This window comes from Vanacampus margaritifer, chromosome 13 (assembly GCF_051991255.1).
Source record: "Vanacampus margaritifer isolate UIUO_Vmar chromosome 13, RoL_Vmar_1.0, whole genome shotgun sequence".
Lineage (NCBI taxonomy): Eukaryota > Metazoa > Chordata > Actinopteri > Syngnathiformes > Syngnathidae > Vanacampus > Vanacampus margaritifer.
In genome coordinates this window covers 6217451-6241472 of record NC_135444.1, presented here as the reverse complement: position 1 = coordinate 6241472, position 24022 = coordinate 6217451, and the positions used below count along the sequence as shown (strand labels likewise).

The following is a 24022-nucleotide window of genomic DNA, read 5'->3' as shown; positions in this document are numbered from 1 at the left end:
CAGAGAATCTGGCGACATCTATGCACATAAATGGCCTGTGACCTTTGATTCCTCAGGATGCACTGTAGAGTTTAAGCTTTTGTTTAGCCATGATAAGATAAAAAAAAAAAAAAACTAAGCATCATTGTAGGGTAGAATGTGCGTACTTGTGTTCACTGTTTTGTGCAGGTGAACCCACTTTTAATGCCGGTGACTTTGGTGTCTGTACAATGCACACAAGGAGTTAAAAGTAAACATGAAGAAAGTAGGACCGGTAGATTCACTCAAATGGAGTACAAACTTTTAATGCAACAAAGTCATCATACAGCTGTACGAACCCCGCCATTTTTTTATGTTGGACAAAAAAAAAGCGAAAGCATGCTGGAATGATCTGAAATTCAAATAACATAGACCGCTTAATACTTGCTCTGATACAATATTTTCTGGGTTCCACTTACAAGTTGAGCTCCGTGGTTAAAACCTACAGTCTGTAGCTAAAATAGATTACAGTACTTAAATATAAAAATAGACTCTTTATGAATGTACTTGTCATTTAAAATCTCAACTGCAGTTTTTTTTTCAAATTGATGGACGGATGTGATTGTCCGGCATGTGCATCCACAGATCAGCTTGGCCCCTCTCAGTGGCACATCCGAGAGGTCATCTCTTTCTGTGGAAAACACACAAAAGCACACACAACAGCTAAGTATATTCCATCTCACATCATTACAGTCCTCATGCAGATTTTGCATACAGGCCTCATCAACATTTGCTGCCAAATTGTAGCAGTTGCATTTTTTTTTTTTTTAGGGGACCGCTTAACCGAGCTGTGCCGACTGGTCATTTAGTTTTGCCCCGTCTTATGAGCGGTCTGTGAACTAACAGCTTACTATTAATTTTAAACTGTTATAGTAATATTGTTATAGTATTACTAATTTGAAAACACAACTACAAATGTTGTGTTATCAAAAAATTGTTTAATATCATAATAGGTCATTATATGTTGCATTTAAAAAATATATTTTTTTAATGACGGTATTGAAAGTGACACCGTTGCCATTTTTGGACACCCCGGGATACCGTATTACCATTTTACCGCCCAACCCTAATGCTCACACTACAGGGCATGATGCCCAATTCAGATTATTTTTGTCAAATCCACTTTTTTTATATACTTTTTTCACATTGCAAAAACAAATCCTGTATGACTTCTAATGCAAATTGAAAGTGCCCTTTAAGTAATATGTATGCATGCTGCAGTGTTTACATAAGTACATACTGTATGTTTCATCTCATTTATCTATTTGCAATTTCCTAGGTCCTCATAGCGGAGCAAGACGGGTAACGAGACACTCATTTCATGGAGACTTAAGATACGCACATCACAAATGAACCATCTCATATCGCCACAAATGTTCACTTATGATTTGTTTCAGGTGGGATTAAAGTCAAATATAAAATTGCCACTCACTAGACTTAGTGACTTTTTCGAGATACAAACACGATTGTGAGTATCGCACGCCCGTCTCCTTTGCCCATGCGTACCACATATTTGGCTTTTGCAAACTTTGGATAAGCGCAATCTGATTGGGAAACTTCAGTCACATCGGCTTTGTATCTGATTTCTCTCTCTCTATATATATATATGAAAGAGGCCGGGGTTGGATTTGAGGGAAAAAAAATGTGAATTGTACGGTTCAACATTGCATGATGAAAAAAAAAAAAGGAAACTTGATTTGGGGTGGGTTTAAAATAAATACTAAAAGTAAAAATCACAACTGACCTGCATTGTAAACGTAGCCTAATTGATGTAATAGTCATTTTTGTAGAGGATAAAGATTATATTGCTGGCTTGGGCGGAATCAATGTTCCTCCAAAGTCATAAAATTTCATGAGACTCCAAAAATAGCCCGTTTGTTCATAATTAGCATTACATCTTCAAAGGAGAGTATTTTCATTCATTTTCAACACTTTTTATTAGTCAAAATTTGTAAAAATACCAGCCACATGTGTGGACCGACCCATAGTAGCCTAAAGATTTGTGAAAAAAATCTAAAATTTACCAAATTGTGACATAAGAGGTTTTAGTCAAATGCCAGCAAATTATGCTTTCCCAACTGTTCCCAATTGTGAAGCGAGTAGAATTGAGTTTATTGCCGTCAGGTCACTCGCGTCTCAAGGTAGCACTGTAATACACAAAAATACAACAATCCTCTATAGAACTTCACTTAAAGCTACTAAACGCAGAAAATTTAATTTCGAATTGGTACTGCCACATTTGAAAAATGTAACTGCATTTCCCTTTTTCACAAACACAACACGCACTTGACGTCACATCCGCAGACAGAAGGCGGGAAATTTGAACCCGAATCCTGTCTGAAAACTATTGGCCAGAGGCTTGCAGGAGTTCCCATTGTGAACAGCTAATGTGTTAATATACAAATTTAAAAAAAAATCAGTAATAAATGGTCAGATAAAAAGGCTATTGTAAAGATATATTTTTTTAATTGTTACCAAGAGGAGCTTTAATAGCCATGTATTTCTTAATCTTTTTGATACAGACACTGTAGATGCTTATTTACTTAAATCTTTACTTTGACTAATTATTTTAAACATCTTTTATAGCAAATTGAAATAAATCAACCAAAATTAACTCTTCATAATAACATATCCGATACGGGCATTTTTTTTTTTTTTTTTAAATCCACAGTTGGAAGAGACCTGATTCTGCCCTGAAAATATGATTATGTGCATTTTTTTTTCTTCTTCTTACTCTGCCATGACTCTGAATTGTGCTACTTGAGAAAAAAAACTCCATTGTATCACTTGAACAAGCATGCAGTTGTTTCTTCCAGCGCAAGCTGGAATCATTTCTTTTAGAGAAGTTATGTATAAATTAACAAATTTGCAGTCTGGTGTCATGTGACTTGCCATCCTTTCAACTTACCAAAGGTTCCAGCTCTTTCTGGTCTGTGAGGTTGAACTCTGTGACAAAGTAATAGAAATGCTTGTAGCATGTATTGACATGAGCCTCGGCCCCCATCTGGCTCACGCGGTCGAAGTGGTGAATGTAGACGTGGACAAACACCCGGAACAGGCGGGATAAAATCTTCTTAGCCACCTGCATGAAGGTCTTAGGGAATGGAGTACCTTGGGGTCACACAAAGGGGAGACAGGAATTAACAGCATGTGGTTGAGAATATTTGACAAAAAAACAAAATCACTTTGTGTGATCACATAGCTTGTTCTTGTTGACACAGGCAGCCTGCATCATGCCTCAAGCAAAAGGATCACAATTTGTCCAGAAAGGCTGTGTGACTCATTTAGGAGTAGGACGTCCTTTTCTCCCACCCAATCCAATATCTCTAAGAATCTTTTCCAGGGGGCATGAGTGGCAGTTTTTTCCCCCTCCTTATAGCTGCTTGCTGTACATTGCGTGACCTACTTTACGAATCCTTTGCTTGCTTGTTTCTGTGATGATTGAAATGCGAAGCCACAACAATTCTGACTCTGCACAAATAGAGAATGAGAACACCATGGCAACAGGACAGTGGCAGCAATGCAATGAATGTAGCCTTGTAGCGTTATCAAACATCCATCTTATCTATCGAGAGTGCATAGCTGCATCTCGCTCCAATCTTATTTTCTATAATAAATTTTTGCTGAAATATGTTGCACATTTATGGCATTATGCTTTACTGAAAAAAATGGATTTTGTGCTCAAAGTGAGGCATTAGTTATCACACCTTCAGGAACTACACACACAGAGCCTATTTAGAAAAGATATAACTGTAAAGTGGCATCTCAAAGGTGAACACAATCCATAACAAGATGTGATGTAATTTGTTTGGACTATTTTGAACACTAAACATAATGGAATACATATACAACTGTCAGCATCATAGAATCTCTATTAGCTCTACAGGCAATATTTTTATGCAACAGTTCTACATGTCTTATTTCCTTCTTCTAATGTTCTTTTTAAGTGAACATAAGTCGGAGGCATTATTTTATAAGAAAACAGTCAACAATCTCATCTTGGAAATATCGCTTCTAACCTTAAATGGGACATCTCATTGAAATCTAACTTTTTAATTGTTTATTAACAAATAACCCACCCAACTAGTGTGTGGTACTCGCAACGGCATCCGATACCTGTATCGACAGATGTCTTGTGGCCCTTTCACGATCATGAACAAGAAATTATAAAATATAACTGCCATTAATGTCATGCAAATGCTATATTATGATATATAGAACTTACTTTAAAATGATCTGTCTGGTTTTTTTTTTTTGGGGGGGGGGGGTTATGTATAAAACATATTAGTGGTATCAGTACTTGGTATCGGTGACTGCTCAAGAGCTGAGTACTCTAGTATTGGTCTGAAAAAAAGTATCGAACATCCCTACTTTTATCTGACTCATCATTAGTTAAATCTAGTATAATATATGCCCTAAGACGGGACAGAATTCTCTCACAAAATGAGTGTGGCAAGTGAATATTTAGTTTACCTTGCAAAAGAAGATCAGACATTTTCTAAATATGATTGGAAAATGTTAAAAATTTTGAGGAAAAAAAACATGCTATATTGAGTAGTGAATGAATTTATCGTGTTTAACTTGTTTAAATTGCAAACATGAAAACTTCTTAATAGCTTGTAATAACCACAATTTCAAATTCTGGACTTTATGACCATCTGAAACTTGTTTTAACACTTACCGACATTAGTAGGGAAGATGTTTTCATTGTTGATCTGTACCTCGATCCAGTCCATGAGCAGGCTCATATATTTGGGGGCCGAAAGTGCGGTGGGCCTCTTGTACTTGTGCTCATCCTGCCAGCGATATTCGTACTTTGGCCCGCCAGACATCACGGGGCAGGTCTGGTCGGTGCAGGAGTCACTGATGGTGCCGTAGATGAGGTTGATGCGGTTGAAGAAGTCGACGACGTGGACGGCCACCCAGTCATTGAGGTCCTCTCCGTGTGGGAGCTGCACGGCTTGCTTCAGGTCCAAGCCGGCGTTGAGAGAGGCCTGGGCCTTCTTGTGAAGCTCAAAGCGCTGCGTGCCGGGCTCAAACTTGCGCTTGGGCCGGAATGTCCTGTCTTTGTTAAAAACTTGTTTCAGGGCCATGGACATGGTTGCACGCCGGGATCTTAGTTTTCAACACGTGGGGTGAATTAGGTACTGTTATAATGGAAGCAGTCAAAAGATGGTTTATGCCAACTGCAATTAATTTAAGGCTGTTTTGGGGGTGCTTGTTTACGTTCTGTAATGAGAGGAAAGTGAAAGAAAGCGTAGTTAGCCAAGTTATTGAATGATCAGCGGTTCTCAAAGTGCGGTGCACGAAAGAATCTCTTAATACAAATATAATACAACATATATTACCAACTATTATAATAGCAAAAAAAATAAAGCAAGACTAAGTTAGCAAGCGCATTTAAAACTGTTAAGACTGTGTGCATTTAGTCTTTAACAAATGCTTTTTCTTGAACATTTATTTATGTTCAGTTTTTTATTTCCCTTATGTGCCAGACTGATAAAGTTTTTATAAATTCTCTTGTACAGTCCCTTTGTTTGGGCTCCAGATTAAAAGATGAATGCTAGACAAAAGGTCAGAATTCCATCTTTTTTTTCTCATGGCGTTACATCTTTCACAGGTGAAACCAAGTCCAAAAACAAGCACCCAATAGTTTAAACAATCTAAAGTGTCACCTGAGCAACTATAAACACCGATCAGTCACATATTCCAATACTTTTGCTCACTTAAAAAGTGGGTCGGTTCAAACAAAAAGGTGCTCTGTCCTGAGTTGTTTAACAATCTATAGATGTATATCATAATTTGTAACAATCTTGAAATAAATGATGGAATTTTATCTCATCTGAAACCCAAATGTATTCAGTTTACAACAAAAACAAAGCATAATTTCAGTCGTCATATGTTTTTAAATGTATGCTTGATAGTGTGCTGTGATGTTTTTTTTTATGTTAAAAGGATGCTTTGTCTCAGTAAAGGTTGGGATAAACTAGTGTAGATTGCACAACATCAGCATCTGTGTCCCACTTTTGACACTGACAGGCCTAATCTTGCATGCGTGTTTCATGGATGCAAAATATTTTAATCTGGGAATTAATAAAATAATAATACGGCCGCAACATCATAGTAAAAAAAAAACGTCTGGGGGTGGGGGAAACATTTGGATACACATTTTCACCGATCTCTCAAAGTAAAAAGTTGAATAGTAAAAGGGAAAGCTTGCATTTACGTTCAACACAATGACTCATTTCCTATTTCAAGCACTAATCCTGCCGTGAAACTAAAGAATGCTCGGAATGACAATAAAGCCAAGCCAAACTGCCTCTCGACGATTTAATGGTAACAATCCAATCTTCACGTTTGGTAAATGCAGTCTATTGAATACGTAGTCAAAAAAATTCCATGATTGTTTCCGACATGAAAGCAGGAGATTAAACAGCGAGGCGCATGACGACTGTACCAACTTTGTTAGGTTAGCTAACGCGGTTGGACTTGTTGCTTCGAAAAGAACTGACAAATCGAGACATTTTGGCAATTATTTTTAACTTTTCAACAGAGTACGTATCATATTGTGCATATATTCGAAAGAAAATGGTCGGTATATCAAAGAGCAGATCAGACGATGACGAAATCGCAGTGGAAAGACACTTTTCTGAACTTACTTGTTCCGCCTTCCTGTTCCGCCAATTTCCTTCGATATTTTGTCCAAAGTTGCCAGCAATCTATTGCCACCGTTATATCAATAACGTATAAATACTAAAACGCGTATGCGTAGTGCCATTCATGCTGCAAATTTACTGTAAATTCCACAAACATTACACTTTAGTAAATGACAACCGCCAGCTAGCGACAGACTCCTCCCTTTCAAACGAAAAGTAACGTCAATGATTTACAGTTAGGGTTCTTACAACTTCCGGTATTGACATTCAAAGTAATGGCTTTTAGATGTTTACATTGCCTGACTGCCCCAACAAAAAGTAACAGACCCCAACGCACAATAAAAAAAAATACAAAAACAAAAACATGTAAACTACAATAAGCATACTCTTTAAACTAACTACATTTGCTTTAGAGTTGTTAGTGTGTCATTGAAAGTTTACATAAGCCTATCAATGTTTGTTTATTCAGGTGAATTTGTGAATAATTATGTAAAATTCCGTAAGATAAACTTGCCTATCAGTCTAACAAAGGTTACATTAGCAAAACTAGTCCAGCTGGAAAACAAATGGTGGTACTTTAGGTTTCATAGTCATATTGTATTTGCAGAAGTGTAACCCACATTTTACCCTTCTTTGACAAACAAATGTTTTGCATATGAGTAAATATTGAACTGGCTGCAAATTAATTTGTGTTCCTTGCTTTTGACTTAGTCTCATAGTTTGTTTCTGTAATATCTCACATACATTATGACTTTAATGATGAATAACATTTGTTCATTCAAATTAAAGAAGGCCGCATCAAACAGCAATTCCAAGGACCTTTAACTATGCTATAAAGTGAATGGGAAAAACATAGGAACAGTTTAAACATCAATGCAAAGATACATTCAAACAGACGAGATGCTTATGTAGGATACATGTAGCTTTCACACTCATGTTGCAAATGCTTAATTATCACCACCAAGGCCTGTTTAGCTGTATCACTGCCAGAGTTAAGGCACGGCTCATAAATAGCTCTTTGTTTTGCTTGTTTAATGATCAGATGAATGGATACATTGTGTAGCCATGGGACAGAATGTGCTTTGTTTTTATGTCTACTTGTTAAGTTCTGCATCAGTGGCACCACCCACAGTTTTTTTTGATAAGGAATAATGGTAAGATCTCATGGTCTCCTCCACATTTTTGAAATCAGGACGCTCTTCATGTCTGGTGAGAAAGGAAAGAAGCACCCAAAGCACACTGTAAATTGATGATTTAAAATGGAGGGGGGAAAAAAAGAACATAATTTTGATTAGATTTTCTTACTTGTATCTCCAACATTCTTGCATCACTGCATACATTCGATCTGGACACTTGGCTGGACACGCCAAGCGTTTCTCACTTTCAATGAAGCTGTTCACCTCCACTTGTTTCATTTTCTAGACCAATTACAGAACACAACACCATTGTGTGATCCAGTGTTTCTATTATGTGACACTGCTGCATATACTGTACCTTGTAAGGTTTTCCTCCATACGAGAAGGCTTCCCACATGGTGATGCCAAAACTCCACACGTCACTTTTACTGGAGAATTTGCGGAAGTTAATACATTCAGGAGCATACCACTTCAGCGGCCATGGTCCTGAGGAACGGGCCTGTTCGGGGTTGCATATGCCAAAATTACAGTTTTTTATTTTTTATTTTTTTTACTGTTCATTGGATTGACAATAGCTCATTGGTAATGACCTGGGCTTTGGAACCGGAGGGACATGGTTTGAGTTTCGCTGCAGACAAAAAATGTCAACTAGTTGCTGGGGACATGCTAGTTTACCTACCTATTGTTGAAGCGCCTTTTGTCAAAAGCGTCAAAAAAAAAAATTCCCCTTGATGGATTATAATCAGTATAATAAATTTAAAGCACACATTGGCGAAATTCTTATTTTTCGAAGAAAATTCCAAGTCTTGTTGAATATTACTGTACTTCCTCTCATTCAGTGATTCAGTCATGTGATTTCCACATTCCTTTCAGATGAGGGTCAGTAAATAAGGGCCAAAAGGAAACAAGTTTAGTATTTACCCTATAAAGATAACACCTTATGGTGATAACCTATGGGGAGGTTAGAATTCCTCAAAACAATTGGACGTCTGTACCTTGTAGTACTCGCTGTCTGCTCCCAGGGCCTTGGACAGCCCAAAGTCACTGATTTTGGCAAACTGTCGGTTGACCAGCAGGACATTTCGAGCTGCTAAGTCCCTGTGCACAAAGTTTTTCTCTTCCAGATATTTCATTCCCATCGACACCTGGTGCATTAGGTTGACAATGTCCTCCACTGATACAGTATCCCTGTAGTGATTGTGACATTAGAATTAGAGGGTCGTGTTTTGTTTACAGATAGGTAGATATATAGATAGATAGATAGATAGATAGATAGATAGATAGATAGATAGATAGATAGATAGATAGATGGATGGATGGATGGATGGATGGATGGATGGATGGATGGATAGATAGATAGATAGATAGATAGATAGATAGATAGATAGATAGATAGATAGATGGATGGATGGATGGATGGATGGATGGATGGATAGATGGATAGATAGATAGACAGACAGACAGACGGAGCCTAAACATGTGCAATTAGCAATGATGCTAACACGATATATCTTAAAAATGCTAATGTTTACATTTTAAGGCGTAGTCATTATTCCTGAGGGTACATTAAATTTCAAATAGCTCATTGTGTTATTCCTCGTTCTACTTGTTCTTCTTTGTTGTACTGTTGAGTAAAAAACATTTTATAATTATTTTATTTAATCAGTAAATATATTTTTTCATTATTATTATATTATATATTATATCGCCACCCTCTTAAATATAATTGCCTAAGCCTTTTTTTTTTTTAAATAACTTTTTTTTGGGCCTAAATTATCTCCTCGTGATGCATATAGTTTCCTGAAACATCTGAAAAAATTACTTAGGCGATTATTTTAGCTCATTCCCTCCCAGCCATTTTCACTGAAGCAACCCCCTTCGCTCCCAACGGATTTACTGGATTTTGACTGATTTTGCAAGGCCCACAGAATATTGTGTTCTATTGCTATAAAACAGGGAACCTACCAAAATAAAGATTAGAGTCTCTTTTTTAATCAGGAAAAAAGTATATTTCTTTCTGTTTAAGTTTTGCAGCAATTAGCATTAGAATATAGCTAAGTTTCATTATTATTCACAAATCAGTTTAAAATATTGGGGATAAGAGCTTTTTTGCAACAATGACCGTGGTTGATCTCTTACACTCTGCTGTCATCTGCTGGCCATTTTTGTAATATTATTTTGTGTTCAAAATTAACTTAATATGTTGATAAAAATGTTCAAGTACTCTTTTGTTGCCTTGTTTTTCATTCCACATACTTAAAAGTTGGCAATTTAAAAACAATGCAAAGTCATAATGATGGAGATGTTTTCAGAGCCCTCTGGCAAATGGTTGCCGGTCCATGAAAAGCATGCATTATGAAACAGCCCGTGACGCAAAAAAAAGTTGGGCCCCACTGGTCTATATGAACTCAAACATACTTATTAGAGGAGAGAAACTTGTTGAGAGGTCCGGAGGAAGCCATCTCCATGACCAGCATCAGACTCTCAGCGTTGCAAAGCCCCAGCATCCGGACAATGAAGGGATTACTCAGCTGATGCATGATCTCCGCCTCCCTCATCATCTCCTCCTTCATTAGCTTCTCATTGTCACTCTTCAGCACTTTGATGGCTACATCTAATTGACCCCTAATAGAAAAGACGAAAATATTTGGCATGAACAGCTCTAACTTTGTTTCCAGTTTATCAATAGTTTTCTCACTTGTCTGTATCAAGGACACCCTTCTTGACGCAGCCAAAGTTGCCAGAGCCGAGCTCCATCTCATCAATAAAAAGCTGATTCCTCTGAATGTTAAACTTCTTAATGTCATTGGGGTTGTGATAAGGGTTAAAGCCAATGCAATCCATTGGAAGAGCAGTATCTGCAGGCACAGGTGTAGCTATCAAGCAAGAAACATACATAATTTGAATGCAGAAACTCTTGATGCAGTCATGAAAATATTTTTCATTTCTTTTTCACTTCTTATCACATAAGCTATTGGGATAGAAGATCAAACAGATTATGTCATCAATAAAGTGAGATTGCTCAGAATTGTGCAATGTAGGCAACTGACCTCGAGGTGGTGGTGTGTAGCTATTTGGGCCTGTTCGCCTCTGCAAGTATGACAGTAAATCGACATTTAGAATACGGTTCTATTAGTCTGACGAAAAAGAACATTTTATTAAGATGGTTGTAATAGGAGGAATTAAACTCTTAATGATGAACTCATACTCACTGTTGCAGGGAGGCTAGGTAGCTCTGATTTTTCGTTGGAAAGGAATTTTATATGTAAAAACAAAACAGGGTTGGGGGGGGTGGGTGGTGCAACGAAATTAGTGTACTGCACAGTGGATTAAAACTAACGCATACAAAATTATGTCTATACAAAGTAGAGCCCTTTTGACTGAAAGCAAATACCACGAATTGTTGCTTTGTGTTAACAATCAAGTTTCTTCAGGTACCTCTTCAAAATTTCCATTTTAAGCTATTTAAGGTGAAGTCAACCCAAAAATGTTTATTTATTTTATAATAATATGTTCTATGCACAATCCCCAGGTCCAAACAGTATTCTGATTAATTAGGCAATTGTGGTGTATAATTTAAGTTGCAAAATCCTGTTGTTTTTGTCCATCTCAGTGGCGGCCATTTTGCCACTGAAAATGGCATCAAAGTTGCTGATTGGGTTGACGTCCCGCTTAATTGTGTCTTTTTGACAGTTTATACAAAATGAAATACTGTACTTGCATTCAGATGAATTTACATATAAAGAGATATAAACATGTTCAATACTTCCAGCAGCTCTGTTGACACATGCTTCGCCCAGAATTGTCACCATTCCGTCAGGTTTCATCTTCAGGAACTCTACCAGCTGGTAAAATAAATAGAACATGATTAACTGAACTCAAAATGAATGTGTGACTAACTACAAATCTTTAAAGGCATGTACAGTAGGTACCTGCCAAATAGTGTCAAACTTCAATCCCTCTGGCATGGAATATTTTCCCGACTTGTTTTGGAGGATCTGATAGTGATAAACCGATCTTCCATACATTACAGAGAGTGCAAAAGTACCCGACTCTTCTCTGTCACGAACCCTAAAACATAATAAATACATGGGGGGATAGATGAAGGAATGTTGCTTCAGACCTTTGACACTTTAGAAAAATGTTACCGCCCTGAGCTACTTACAGAAACTTGCCGTCTGGTTGTGTACCACAATAAAGCAGTCTCTCACATTCTTGTCGGGAGATTTTGCCGTGATACCACGACATCTTCTCGTGGGCCATAGTGGCGATCAGCTTTTCCAGTTGGGGAGCTTGACTGATGATGGCCTGCTCCATGGCTTCACCCTGAGTGGAAAAAAATCAGACTGTAAAATAAAAACATATAATCTACTTTAATCTACACTCATTTGGCTATTTCATTAAAGTGACAGTGTGTAGATATTTTTTGATTTTTCAATGATCATTAATTTAAAAAAAAAAAACACTTTTAATTTATAAGGGGAAGTCAACCTTAAACATTTCTTGACATTAATTTGTTATATGTGACCTCACTAGTCTAAACTTGACATTCTGATTAATATTACATTTGTGGAATATGAGTTATGAAGCAAAATCCAGCTGTTTTTATCTATCTCAGTGGGCGGCCATTTTGCCACTTGCTGTCGACTGAAGATGACATCAAAGTTACACAGTGCTCAGGCAACTACCAATCACAGCTCACCTGTTTCTTGAGGCTGAGCTGTGATTGGTTCATGCCTGACACCTGAGGAACTGTGATGTCATCTTCACTCGACAGCAAGTGGCAAAATGGCCGCCTTCTGATTTTGCTGCTTAACTCACATTCCACTAACGCAATATTAACCCAAATACTGTATTTAGACAAGTGGGGCTGCATAGTACTTTACTTATATAGTGCTTTCCACCTTACAAGGCCCTCAAAACGCTTTAAATTCACCTAATGATGATGTAGCATCAGGAGCAACTGGGGGTTCAATATCTTGCTCAAGGATACTTCGACGTGGTCACAATGGCATGGGATCAAACGCACAAGCCCTGGGTTGTGAGACAACCACTCTACCACTGATTCACACCGACACAAAAACATATTATTGTCACAAATTTCTTTCCCTTTAAATAATGTGCATTTTTTTTTATAATTAACGTACATTTGTTTATATTTATATACGCACACAGTGTATATATATATATATATATATATATATATATATATATATATATATATATATATATATATATATTCGTTGGTCTCGTATATATGTTAATTGTATTACATAGGTGGGATGACATGTTTCTGTTACTTGGAGACCAAGTTAGCAATTTAGTAATTGGTGGTAGGCTTGTGAAGTGTGGCCTTGCTGAGGCACCGTAGTGTGCGTGCTTACAAACGCACTAGCTTCAAACTTAGGTCGTTACATTCTATTAGTTCACCACTAAATGACAAACATTTCTGCATGCTCTCCCTTTAAATATGGTCATTGGTCAATCTAGTGAGATTCAATGCAGGAGCTGCATCAAAAATATTTTTTGCAGCGATAATAGAGTTCAATTGATTACCCAGTCTAGATGGATATTAATTGACAAATACATTTATTATTTTGCTCATAGTTTGCACTGATGTAACTGGTAAATGGACTTAGCTTATATAGTGTTGCTTTCTACACAAAGTTATCATATTTGAGCCAATCCCAAATTAATACAGTAACCTTTTTTGAGTTTCTCCTTGCCCTCATGTGGTTCGATTAGGGGATGTCGTTGATATTTGTCAACTGTGGGCATGTGAAGCCCTTTGAGACTCTTGTGTGATTAAGGGCTATATAAATAAACTTGACTTGACTTGACTGAAATGTGACATCACTACACTCTACAAACACAATAAAATGCAGTGACACGCAAACATCTGCAATTGACGGCCAAACAAAAAAGTTTGTAATTGCTTTTGTATGCCACAAGATGGCAACAACGCCTTTATTAGCCAAGGCTATGGCCAAATCAGAAGACTATGGAGGCCAACTGCAAATGTGGGAGGTTAATTATGCAAAATGATAGTGATATGAACGAGACGTCTGCGATTATTAGATAGTGTAAGTCTGTCAGTAGAAACCAACCTCAAGGTTCCAGGTCTGCCTCACATATTCCCTCAGCATGTTTTCCTTCAGGCTGTCAAACACACTGGGCCGGATCGGTGTGTCCGCGGAACGTAAGCAAGGCTTCTTCAGCGTGCACACCAGCCCATCAGCGTCCTTGCTGTAAAACTCGCAGAGCTCAGCGGGCCCACAGTGGGGTCTGCCTCCTGTGATACAATAAGTGTCATTAAGCTGTTTCTCTATGGGGTAATGGTGGAACTCCAAGTTGCACACAACAGAGAGGACGTAGCCACCCAGACTCCGCAGACACTGCCGTAGCAAGAAAAGGCCGTCGGCCATACCGGCCAGTTTTAAATGCTGCTCAGCTTCGGAGCGACTGATGCTGCCGTAGAAGAAAGGCAGTTCTGCTGCAGGGTCAGTGGACATGGTGAAAGTTCAGAGAGTTCACTTGGTCTTTGGAGCCCTGGAATCAGGAATATGCTGGTCATAAATGGCAGCAGGAGTCTGTTTGTGACAAAATTGTGGATTGCCTTTTACAGACAACTGAAACTACACAACTGTAATACTTCAATACTCACTACTATTACTGAAGCGCTCTTAAACACACTACTGAAATTGTCTCATTATACTGAAACACAGTTATTTATTTGGGAATAAATTACCTTTGGTTTTTCAAGCAAAGTAGTCTGAGACAGTAAATGAGAACCTCCTCCGGCTCAACCAACATTAGGTTCAAACATTCAAATTAGCAGGGCTTTTTTCCAGGAATGCCACTGTCGCAAAGACAAAGAGCGAGGCACTTTTTGACTTGATGTGATAGCTGATAAGAAAACACCTACACTGCAAGGCTGCGACTAACTCATGACAAGAGCCACAACAGGAAGTTGTGGTCCACTCTCACAGCCTCCTTTTGCTAACATTTCAATTCTTCAGTTGAGCAGGTGCTTTTTGATGAAAAAACAAACAATTTGTGTTCAACCAAAATAAATTATACCGTGTTACTCAGACACAGCGTCATTCTCCACAGCTTGCCATGACATTTCTGGTGCATTTCCAGGAAAAAAAGCATATTGCTGGCGTCATTCTGAAACCTCATAAGTCGCAATTTGGTAAATTTCATATTTTTTCAAAAGTCTATATTATGCTCATTCTACAAGTGTGGGTGTTATTTATTTATTTATTTTTTTTTAGAAATGATTTAAAATCGGAAGTGTTGAAATTGGTTTGCTCTATTTGATGATGAAATGTTAATGGTTGAACAAACTTGCCATTTTTGGGGTCATCTAAAAAGTGCACATTTTGGAGGCACAATGTTTTGGCCCAACGCCAGCTATCTGTGATAACCTGCGAGCATTTTTGCATATTAAGACACAACAGAAATAATATAAAATAAAAAAATAATAACGTTGATAGATTTTACTACAGAACATTTTCACAGACACAATTTATAGTAACTATGACTTGCTTCCATATTTAGCATAAAAGACATACCGTATATAAAGATAGAATATTATATATTTATGGCAAAGCAGTGTGATTTTGTATGATATGTTTATGAGGGGTCGTGCAAAAACCTCAGCTTCCTAGCAGCAGATACAAATCTCTACCAACACCCGCAATGGACAACTACAAAGTGGCCACAGGAAGGAATCTTCTGCGACTTAACTTTTCAACTTTTTTTTTACCACAACAAATGTCTTTGGAAGCCGCAACATGGACAAACGACAGCTAAGAATGCACTAAAAGTTCAAGAATTGTTATAGCTGTTCATGGTCTATTTTTTATATTTTCTGAAAAATAATAATCTAATTATGAACTCTGTATTCAATAATTTGTCACAAATTAAATGTAATTTGTGTCCGTAGAAGGCATAGAAACGCAGGCTTGTTTGTTTCTTTTCTTTACCTTTATATTATTTATTTTATTCCTCTTACACGCGCAGTACACACTTATACTTTTCAGTTTTTAAGGTGTAAACTGTAAAGAAGACTATGGTCAGACCAACCAAATAGTAAAACTTTTTATATTTAAATACAGTTTTCTCAACTCAACTTTACATTGACGGCAGCTGCTAAATAGTAGTACATTATTATTGGGATTTACAATAAAACAAAAATGGCAAAAATAACTTTTGTTAAACTAAGAGCATATGTATTTCATTTTAATTAAACAATCCATTATTGGACTCTATGAAAGGTATTTTTTTGGACCTTGGAGGACTTAACTGGCATTTTTCAAACATTTACAAAGTGCATAATTAATTGTGTGAAGATATTTAGGCTGTTTTGTTAATTGTTTACTATAAGATTCAATAAATATTTTCAATATACATTTTCAAATGCATGTTTTTTTTGCTACGCAGACAAGAATATAAGTTGATGAATGTTAGTGTAATGTAATGTGGCATTAAAAAAATATTTGTTTTTTGCAGTATACCTTGATATGAGGGAAAAAACATTTTAGAGCTCAGTACCAAATTTAGTCTGACATTTTCATGCTCTGAATCAAAAAAGTTAAATTCAACTTGGCTAAATGAAAACATCGCACAATGTAGCAAACTAGTAACGTTCCTAAAGTTTTCATGTGCAATGACAATAAAGATTCCAATGATTTTAATTTGATATGTGTCGTTTCCACCTGTTAACCTCAAAACATGAAAGTGTTCTACATTTTTATGATGACCTCCACACTGTATCTTGGACAATTTCTTGTGGTTGTTTTGCTTGTCACATCTAGGACACTAACCAAAGCATCATTGTGTATCGCTGGGATGAGTTTTATATCAATGCACTAATTGTAAACTCTAATACAGTTGGCTAATAGCACAAACCATCCTTCCATCTGCCCAATATCCATCCGTCCATCCATCCATTTTTTTATGCTGCTTATCTTATTTAGACTACACTTCTGGTTGCCATTCTATTACAAGCTACATAAAGACAGACAAGCATTCACGCTCATATTCACAATTACTGAATGAGAACTGAACAAGAAAACTGAGCACGTCTTTAAAATGCGTACACTTGGAATCAAATATTAATTTCAATGCAAAGATGATTAATTCACATTGTTTGGAATGGTGCTGCTCTTGGTTTGATGAATGATAATTATTTTTTGTAAATTATAAAAAATATTGTGAAAGTAAAAAAAAAAGTAACAAAAGTTACTTACTTCTTCCTTCAAAAGTAGACCAAGGTTGTTGCTTGAGTGATAGGATGCATCTGCTGATGTGTGTAGTGTCAGGTGCTGTCACGTCAGCAGGGGAATGAAAGTCGGTGTTGCAGACACACTAACGCTACATATATTTGTTTATGAGAACACTTGTTTATTATTAATTCCCTAATAACAAATAGAACCTATGCCACTACATTGAGATGCAAACAAAAAAATAAACCAAAACACTTGCTGACTGTGAGCAAATATATGTATGTATAAACAGTATGTGATATAAAATTCTACACACCCCAGTTTAAATGCCATTTATTAAGATATAAACTGTCAAAACTTTATTCCACCATTATTGTGACCTATAAATTATACAAATCATGTGAACAAAATGCAATCGTTTAAGGGGATAATTAGAAATGTGCAATACCTGGTTGCATGTGTGTTGCCGCAAATTGGGCTTTTTTAAATTTAAATGCAACGATATTTGCATTACCCTTTTGTATTAGCAAAAAGGCTCCAACATTGGGAAATTATCAGGGCATCTCCTGAAAAAAGCCCTCTTCTTAATTCCCTCCAAGTGTGATGCTTCCACCACCATGCTTCACTGTAGGTGTTATGTCCTTTTAGTTCGTTTGGAATTATGGCCAAAACGTTTTCATCGAACCATAACACATTTCCCTCATGAATTTGGGAGAGTTCGAGGTTGTCCACCTCCCCACCCACTTCATTTTATTTGTAACATCACACTACCATCTTCCCACCCTACCCCATAGCACAAACAAATGAAGACAGGAAAATAGGAAATTGATGTCACATGTACATGAACATCTAGTACGTGCCAGAAATTCCTGCAGCTCCCTCAATGTTGTGTCGGTCTCTCGGCAGCCTCTCTGACCAGTTTTCTTCTTTTTTCATCAATATTGAAAGGACATACAGTTCTTAGCAATGTCACAAAAACCGGGCATTTGAACAGGGGTGTGTAGACTTTTTTATACCCACTGTACATTTACAATAGCACCAGTAATGTAGTAGTATGTGTTGCTGCATTCATGATGTAGGTTTGAATCCCAGTCAGCCCCCAATACCCAGATCTGGTCAAAATAAATAAATAAATAAATTAATAAATAATTACAAAATGAGTGGATTGTGTCAGGAAAGGCATTTGTTGTGAAAAAAAAAAATCATGGTAGCAACTGGCAACCTCAATTTACAATTGCATGATAGGTAAGAACTTTAAAATGTTAGTTTAAAAAAAACATCTGCGCATTTAACACGTTTGATTAATGCTATCACAAATTCTTTTTTTTTTTTTTTTTTTTTTACAATATTTTGTATGGGGAAATAGTTTTAAAATCTGTACAAATTGGAGGTCAAGCAGCAACTTCGAAGAGACTCTTCATCTTTGGAACTTCCACTATACAGGTTGGGCCATAGGTTTCAATTCATATGAAAGTGCACATTGTAATACAAAAAAAAATTATGTTTCAGATATACTAGGTATTTTTGGTATCATAGGTATACAAACTATACATAGCCTATTGTAACTTACTTACATATTAGAGCTGTCAAAAGATTACATTTTTAAATCGCATTTTAGAATTTTGATTAATCAGGATTAATCGCTTAATTAAAAAGGATTTTTTTTATCAACATTTTTTGCCCGTCAAGTTTAAAGAGCACCTGTTATGTGTTTTTTTTTTTTTTAGATTTAATGTTATGAGGATGTCTTCAAAAACTTTTATCCACTGCACATGCTCATTCTCTTCTTTTTCTAATCAGTTAATTACTTGCATAATTTAAAATGGGGAAAAATTACCCCAATAGTTTGACATGAATAAATATTCTAAATGTCATATGCAAACATTTATTAAATGCTTTACTTTAATGCATGTAGTTATGTTTATTGATCCAACACAACCTGTGCTACCTTTAACGTAACTGTGCGCTGCCAGCTAAAGATCATCTGCAGTCAAAATTAAGAGCGTGATTAATATGCATCAATTAAAGGATTAATGCGATACATTTTTTGTGATTAATTAAATAGTTAACTTTTAAACTTTAACAGCACTAGTATGATAACTTATGGCCCACCATGTAGTTTCCATATTAGGCATTAATCGAACATGAATGACATTTTAAAATTGTGAGCGTTTATTTATTTATTTTTATAGCGAATGTAGCAATTTTAACTTTTCAAATAGAGTTCTTGTAAACGGCACATAGAAAGTGTGGTAACTGGTAACCTCTAGGCAAGTGTGCTGTAAGGTTGAACATTTTATGCCAATATAAAATAGTCATAGCACAAATAGCTAAATGGAGGACCAACTCTTTTCTTTGTGAGCTTTGGTTAGTAACAGAAATAGTGAGACAGTTGATAAAAGTTGATGTTACAACAATGTGTCACTTGGTGGCAGTGTCTCACTGCACTTTATTGGGATAGGTGGGACAAGCAGTACACTGCAGACATGGAAATGAATGGATATTACATGGATTAGGAACTGGAAGGTTGTATGTTTGAGAACAGTTTGGAAAAACACATTTAGATTTGGTGATACTTGTCATTATTTTTCAAACACTGTCACGGTGAGAGTACATTATTGGAATTTATATTCAAAAGTCCTGGAGGAGGATGTGACAAGGGATACAGACACAACTAACATTAAGTTAGAGATATTGGGTTTCTTAAACTGTACTATTAGCACTAGATAGTTCAGAATTTATATATATATATATATATATATATATATATATATATATATATATATATATATCACTAATAAATTAAATTTACAGTCCCTTCCAAAAGTATTGGAACAGCAAGGTCAGTTCATTTGTTTTTATTGTAACCTGAAGATATGTTGATTTCAGATCAAAAGATGAGAACAAAAATTGAATTCCAGCTTTCATTTCATGATATTTACATTTAGATATATTAAATAACTCATTATTTCTTTGAAGCTAGTTATTGCAAGCAAGGGACAGAATTATGCTACCAAATATTAAATGTTCACTTGAAGTTAATTTAATAATGTCCGTGTTCAATATTTGAATATTAAAAATTTGAAAAGTGGATGACATAAAGGAAAGCCCTGCAATATGAACAAGTGGGGCGATAACTACACATATTTTTACAGATTTCATTTAAATTGATTTCAACATTTCAATGGGTATTATTCTATTTTATAGCAAGAATGCTTTGTCAACAGTACAGTACATGTAATTCACAGATGTAATCTCCGGCTTCATTCTTGTTGTCTTTGAAAAGGAAGAATTTATGGCAGGGCTGTTGCATTTGAACTTGCTGCATTCAACAAGTCAATGTGATGAAGGGGTGGGCGAATCAAGGGGAAAAGGATTTGCCACCCTTTCATGGTTATTCCAAGCGTTATATGGTACCCTGTTTGATTTATTAATACTATATTTTATGTTTCTTAAACAGTGACTACACAAAGTAGTACTCCCAAGCACAGGCTATCCACCAGGGCTGGACTGGCACAAAAAAATCAGCCCTGGCATTTTGACCCAGTCCGACTCGAATTGGATTAATGGACTGGTCTCTCTAAATTGTGGGCCAGTCTCTTGGGGTAAAATGTAGGAAAATAATAATCAACTCATTCACTCCCAGCCATTTTCACTGAAGCAACCCCCTTCGCTCGCTGTTCTATTGCTATGCAAACAAGGAACCTACCAAAAGAAAGATTAGAGTCTATTCTTTCATCAGGAAAAAAAAAAGTAGCCTATGTTTGTATCTGTTTCTGTTTTGCAGCAATTAGCATTAGAATATAGCTAAGTTTCATCATTATTTACAAATCTGTTGAAAACACTTGGGGGGAAAGCTTTTTTGCAACGTGGCCATGGTTGATCTCTTATACACTGCCGCCACCTGCTGGCCGTTTCTTTTTGTAATAACTACCATTCCTTTAAGCCAGCCCTTTAGTTCAGAGGCTGCATCATCTTTGTACCAACTGCCAAGGCAAGTGAAGTTTACTGTGTTTGGGAATTTGGCAAATTGTGTTGTGCCTTGTTGGGCCTGAAAGGTAAGGTTCTTCAGCTTTATACTAGACATCTATGCATATTAGATATTCTGTGCCTTCAATTTGACAATTTGACAAAGTAGAGGGACTCCTCTTTTGCTGTCTGTTTGTTGGGTATATTAACTGACTCATAAGTCAGGAACTTCAAACTTCAGCTTGTTTTTTAAAGGGTGTGTTTGCCTGATGAAACCTTAGGAATGGCATTAAAGTCTATCATCCTGTTGCGTCATCTGCAATGTTTGTGAGACTCCCATGATCTTATGCCCTTGAATGACGTCAACAAACTGCATCTCTTGTTTTGACTGCAAGGGCCCCAAGCCTGGATGACATATCAATCAAACTTTGAACTAATGTGGTGGCCATCAAAAGGACCATAGACTTATGAATACATGCATTTCATGCAATACTATTCCTTTTTTGGACAGCGTCTCCAAGTCTCCATCTGTAGAGACTGGTATTGTTTCCACGGGAAAGAGAGGAGTTAATTGCCGGGAAATGGAATGGGATGTGTTCACATCCACAACGGTGCAAACTACATTTTTCAACGTGACTAACCCGCTTCCATGATGATTTGCAATGTGCCAGATTTTCACCAGTCACGAAAATAAAGCCCGAAGTAGGCTGAAACTCCACGGGATTCACAGATGTGGAAAATATAGGGGAGACCGGGGGTTATTTTATCACATTTTATACTTTTAAATCTTTCTTGGAATCATTACATCATATATAAACAAAATGCATACCAGACGAAAGACCAAAGTCTTAGGTATATTTTTTGTATTCATGTAATTTTCATACTTTGTGTCAGTGCAGAATTATAAGCCATCAAATAGAGAGAGGGAACATGTGACATGTTGCCCCACCAATGGGTAAGTTGTCGCGCTATATGGGGTAAGATAGATTTTGAAACCATTAAAATAAGGACAAAATTATCCTTGTTCTCCTGTTTTTTGTTTGTTTGTTTTTACAGCCAGAAAAATTGTTTATCATTGATCTTGTGCATTTACCATAGCCGTTGCGCAAACTGTAAACTATAATAATAATAATAATGCATCGGATTTATATAGCACTTTTCTAGACACTTTACAATGGAACAGATGCATTATTCATGGACTCGCACATTCACACTGTGGTGGCGGTAAGCTACTTAAGTAGTTACAGCTGCCCTGGGGCAGGCTGACGGAAGCGTGGCTGCCAGTGTGCGCCTACGGCCCCTCCGACCACCACCAAAAATTTGCACATTCCGTACACCAGTGTGAGTAGCGCTCGAGGTAATGTGTGTGAATTGCATTGCCCAAGGACACAACGACACGTGACTTGGGGAGAGTGGGGATCAAACAGCCAACCTTCTGGTTACTGGACGACCGTCTCTACAGCCGGAGCCACGGCCTCATCTCAGCTCACAATGTGCTATTCTCTTCTCAGACAGTACACAACCTGACCATTTATACGAAGAAAACTAGTATTCCACTTTTTCGTTGCGCCCTCTGGTGGAGAAGAAAATTGCAATGTGACAACTAGCCTCGGTCTCCCGATATCAACACACCTGTAAGTGAATTTTTTTTAGGCTTTGCACTAGCCTCGGTCTCCCTATATCAACACACCTGTAAGTGAATTTTTTTTTAGGCTTTGCAAATGTTTGGCAATCTTTTTACAAACCCCAATTCCAAAGAAGTTGGGATGTTGTGTAAATGTAATTAGAAACAGAATACATGCACAATAATTTGCAAATCATTTCAATCTATATTCAATAGAATATACACTACAAGATATGGAATGTTCAAACGGATTAACTTTATTTATTTATTTATTTGGCAAATGTTCTCTCATTTTGAATTTGATTGTTGCAATTGACATTCCAAAAAAGCTGGGACTGGGGCAACAAAACACTTGTTTGGAACCTTTCACAGGTGAACAGGTTAAAAACAGGTGAGTGTAATGATTTGGTATAAAAGGAGCATCCCTGAAAGGCTTGGTTGTTCACAGGTGAGGATGGGGTAAGGTTCATTGCTTTGGGAGCAGCTACCTGAGCCAATACTCCAACAGTTAAAGAAAATGTTTTTCAACATGCAATTGCAAGGAATTTTGGGATTTTATCACCTACTGTCCGTAGTATAATCAAAATATTCTGAGAACCTGGTGAAATCTGCATGCAAGCCGCACATTTGAAAAGCAACATTGAATGCTTGTGACCTACGATTCTTCAGGTGGCACTGCATTAAAAACAGACATTGAAGGATATTGCATTACTGTACTGCATATCTTAATGGACCACTCTAACTTTACACATGAAGAACAGCAATGGGCATTTTTGAAATATACTCGTTTAGGAGCGGTTCGATTTTCATGTGAATCAGTTTGTCTGGTACTGTATATATAAGATCTAAGTTTAAAAGGCTCATTATACTGTTCAACGACATCCTCAAGAGTGTAAATGCTTTATGCTGATTTAAAAAAAAAAAGAAGTCTATATGCAGTTGTCTTCTTGGATGCATTAAAATACACTAAAAGATTCTACCTTCTTTCTCCTTGACATTTACATGCTTAGTTTGAGAATAACCATTATGTCATTCACTGATGACAGCTGCTGGTCTGGCGTTTAGAGTGACGCAGACAGTCAATCTCTTTTCAATAAGCCACTTAAACAGAAGACCAAAACGGAACAAAGTAGTTTTCAAAATAAAAGCATTTTGCAATGTCATTTCCAGACGTTCTTTGTTTTTGTTTTATTTTAAATTCATAGGATATACAGATTCAGAGACCAATCAGGTGCTCACACACTGTAAATAGAGGTAGAGTAGATTCAACTCCTGTACTTGCAGACTCTAAAATATATCTTAAGTTCAAGAGTAGCCTAATGATTGTTTTTTATTGATAATTATACACAATGGTCATTTTGTTGTGCGTAGTCTTAACTTACATAG

The 24022-nt window shown here is 36.8% G+C and overlaps 2 protein-coding genes across 5 annotated transcripts; both read right to left on the bottom strand.

Annotated features, from left to right (window-relative positions):
- Positions 1 to 258: 258 nt before the first annotated feature.
- mob3a (MOB kinase activator 3A) lies at positions 259 to 6827 on the bottom strand. Its single transcript, XM_077584421.1, has 4 exons — positions 6678 to 6827; positions 4700 to 5247; positions 2927 to 3129; positions 259 to 649 (listed from the first exon to the last, which is right to left on the bottom strand). The coding sequence occupies exons 2-4, from the start codon at positions 5115 to 5117 to the stop codon at positions 620 to 622; spliced, it is 651 nt and encodes a 216-aa protein (XP_077440547.1). The 5' UTR covers positions 5118 to 5247; positions 6678 to 6827; the 3' UTR covers positions 259 to 619.
- Positions 6828 to 7038: 211 nt separating this feature from the next.
- zap70 (zeta chain of T cell receptor associated protein kinase 70) lies at positions 7039 to 17141 on the bottom strand. Of its 4 annotated transcripts, none has more exons than XM_077584414.1 (13): positions 17068 to 17141; positions 13918 to 14359; positions 11976 to 12136; positions 11743 to 11881; positions 11577 to 11655; positions 11023 to 11045; positions 10861 to 10900; positions 10509 to 10686; positions 10229 to 10435; positions 8806 to 8998; positions 8169 to 8309; positions 7980 to 8092; positions 7039 to 7880 (listed from the first exon to the last, which is right to left on the bottom strand). In XM_077584414.1, the coding sequence occupies exons 2-13, from the start codon at positions 14320 to 14322 to the stop codon at positions 7769 to 7771; spliced, it is 1791 nt and encodes a 596-aa protein (XP_077440540.1). In that variant the 5' UTR covers positions 14323 to 14359; positions 17068 to 17141; the 3' UTR covers positions 7039 to 7768. The 4 variants fall into 4 exon arrangements, with proteins under 4 accessions (XP_077440540.1, XP_077440543.1, XP_077440542.1 ...); XM_077584417.1 differs by having other exon boundaries at positions 10509 to 10668; XM_077584416.1 differs by having other exon boundaries at positions 13918 to 14400; positions 17068 to 17100.
- Positions 17142 to 24022: the final 6881 nt, after the last annotated feature.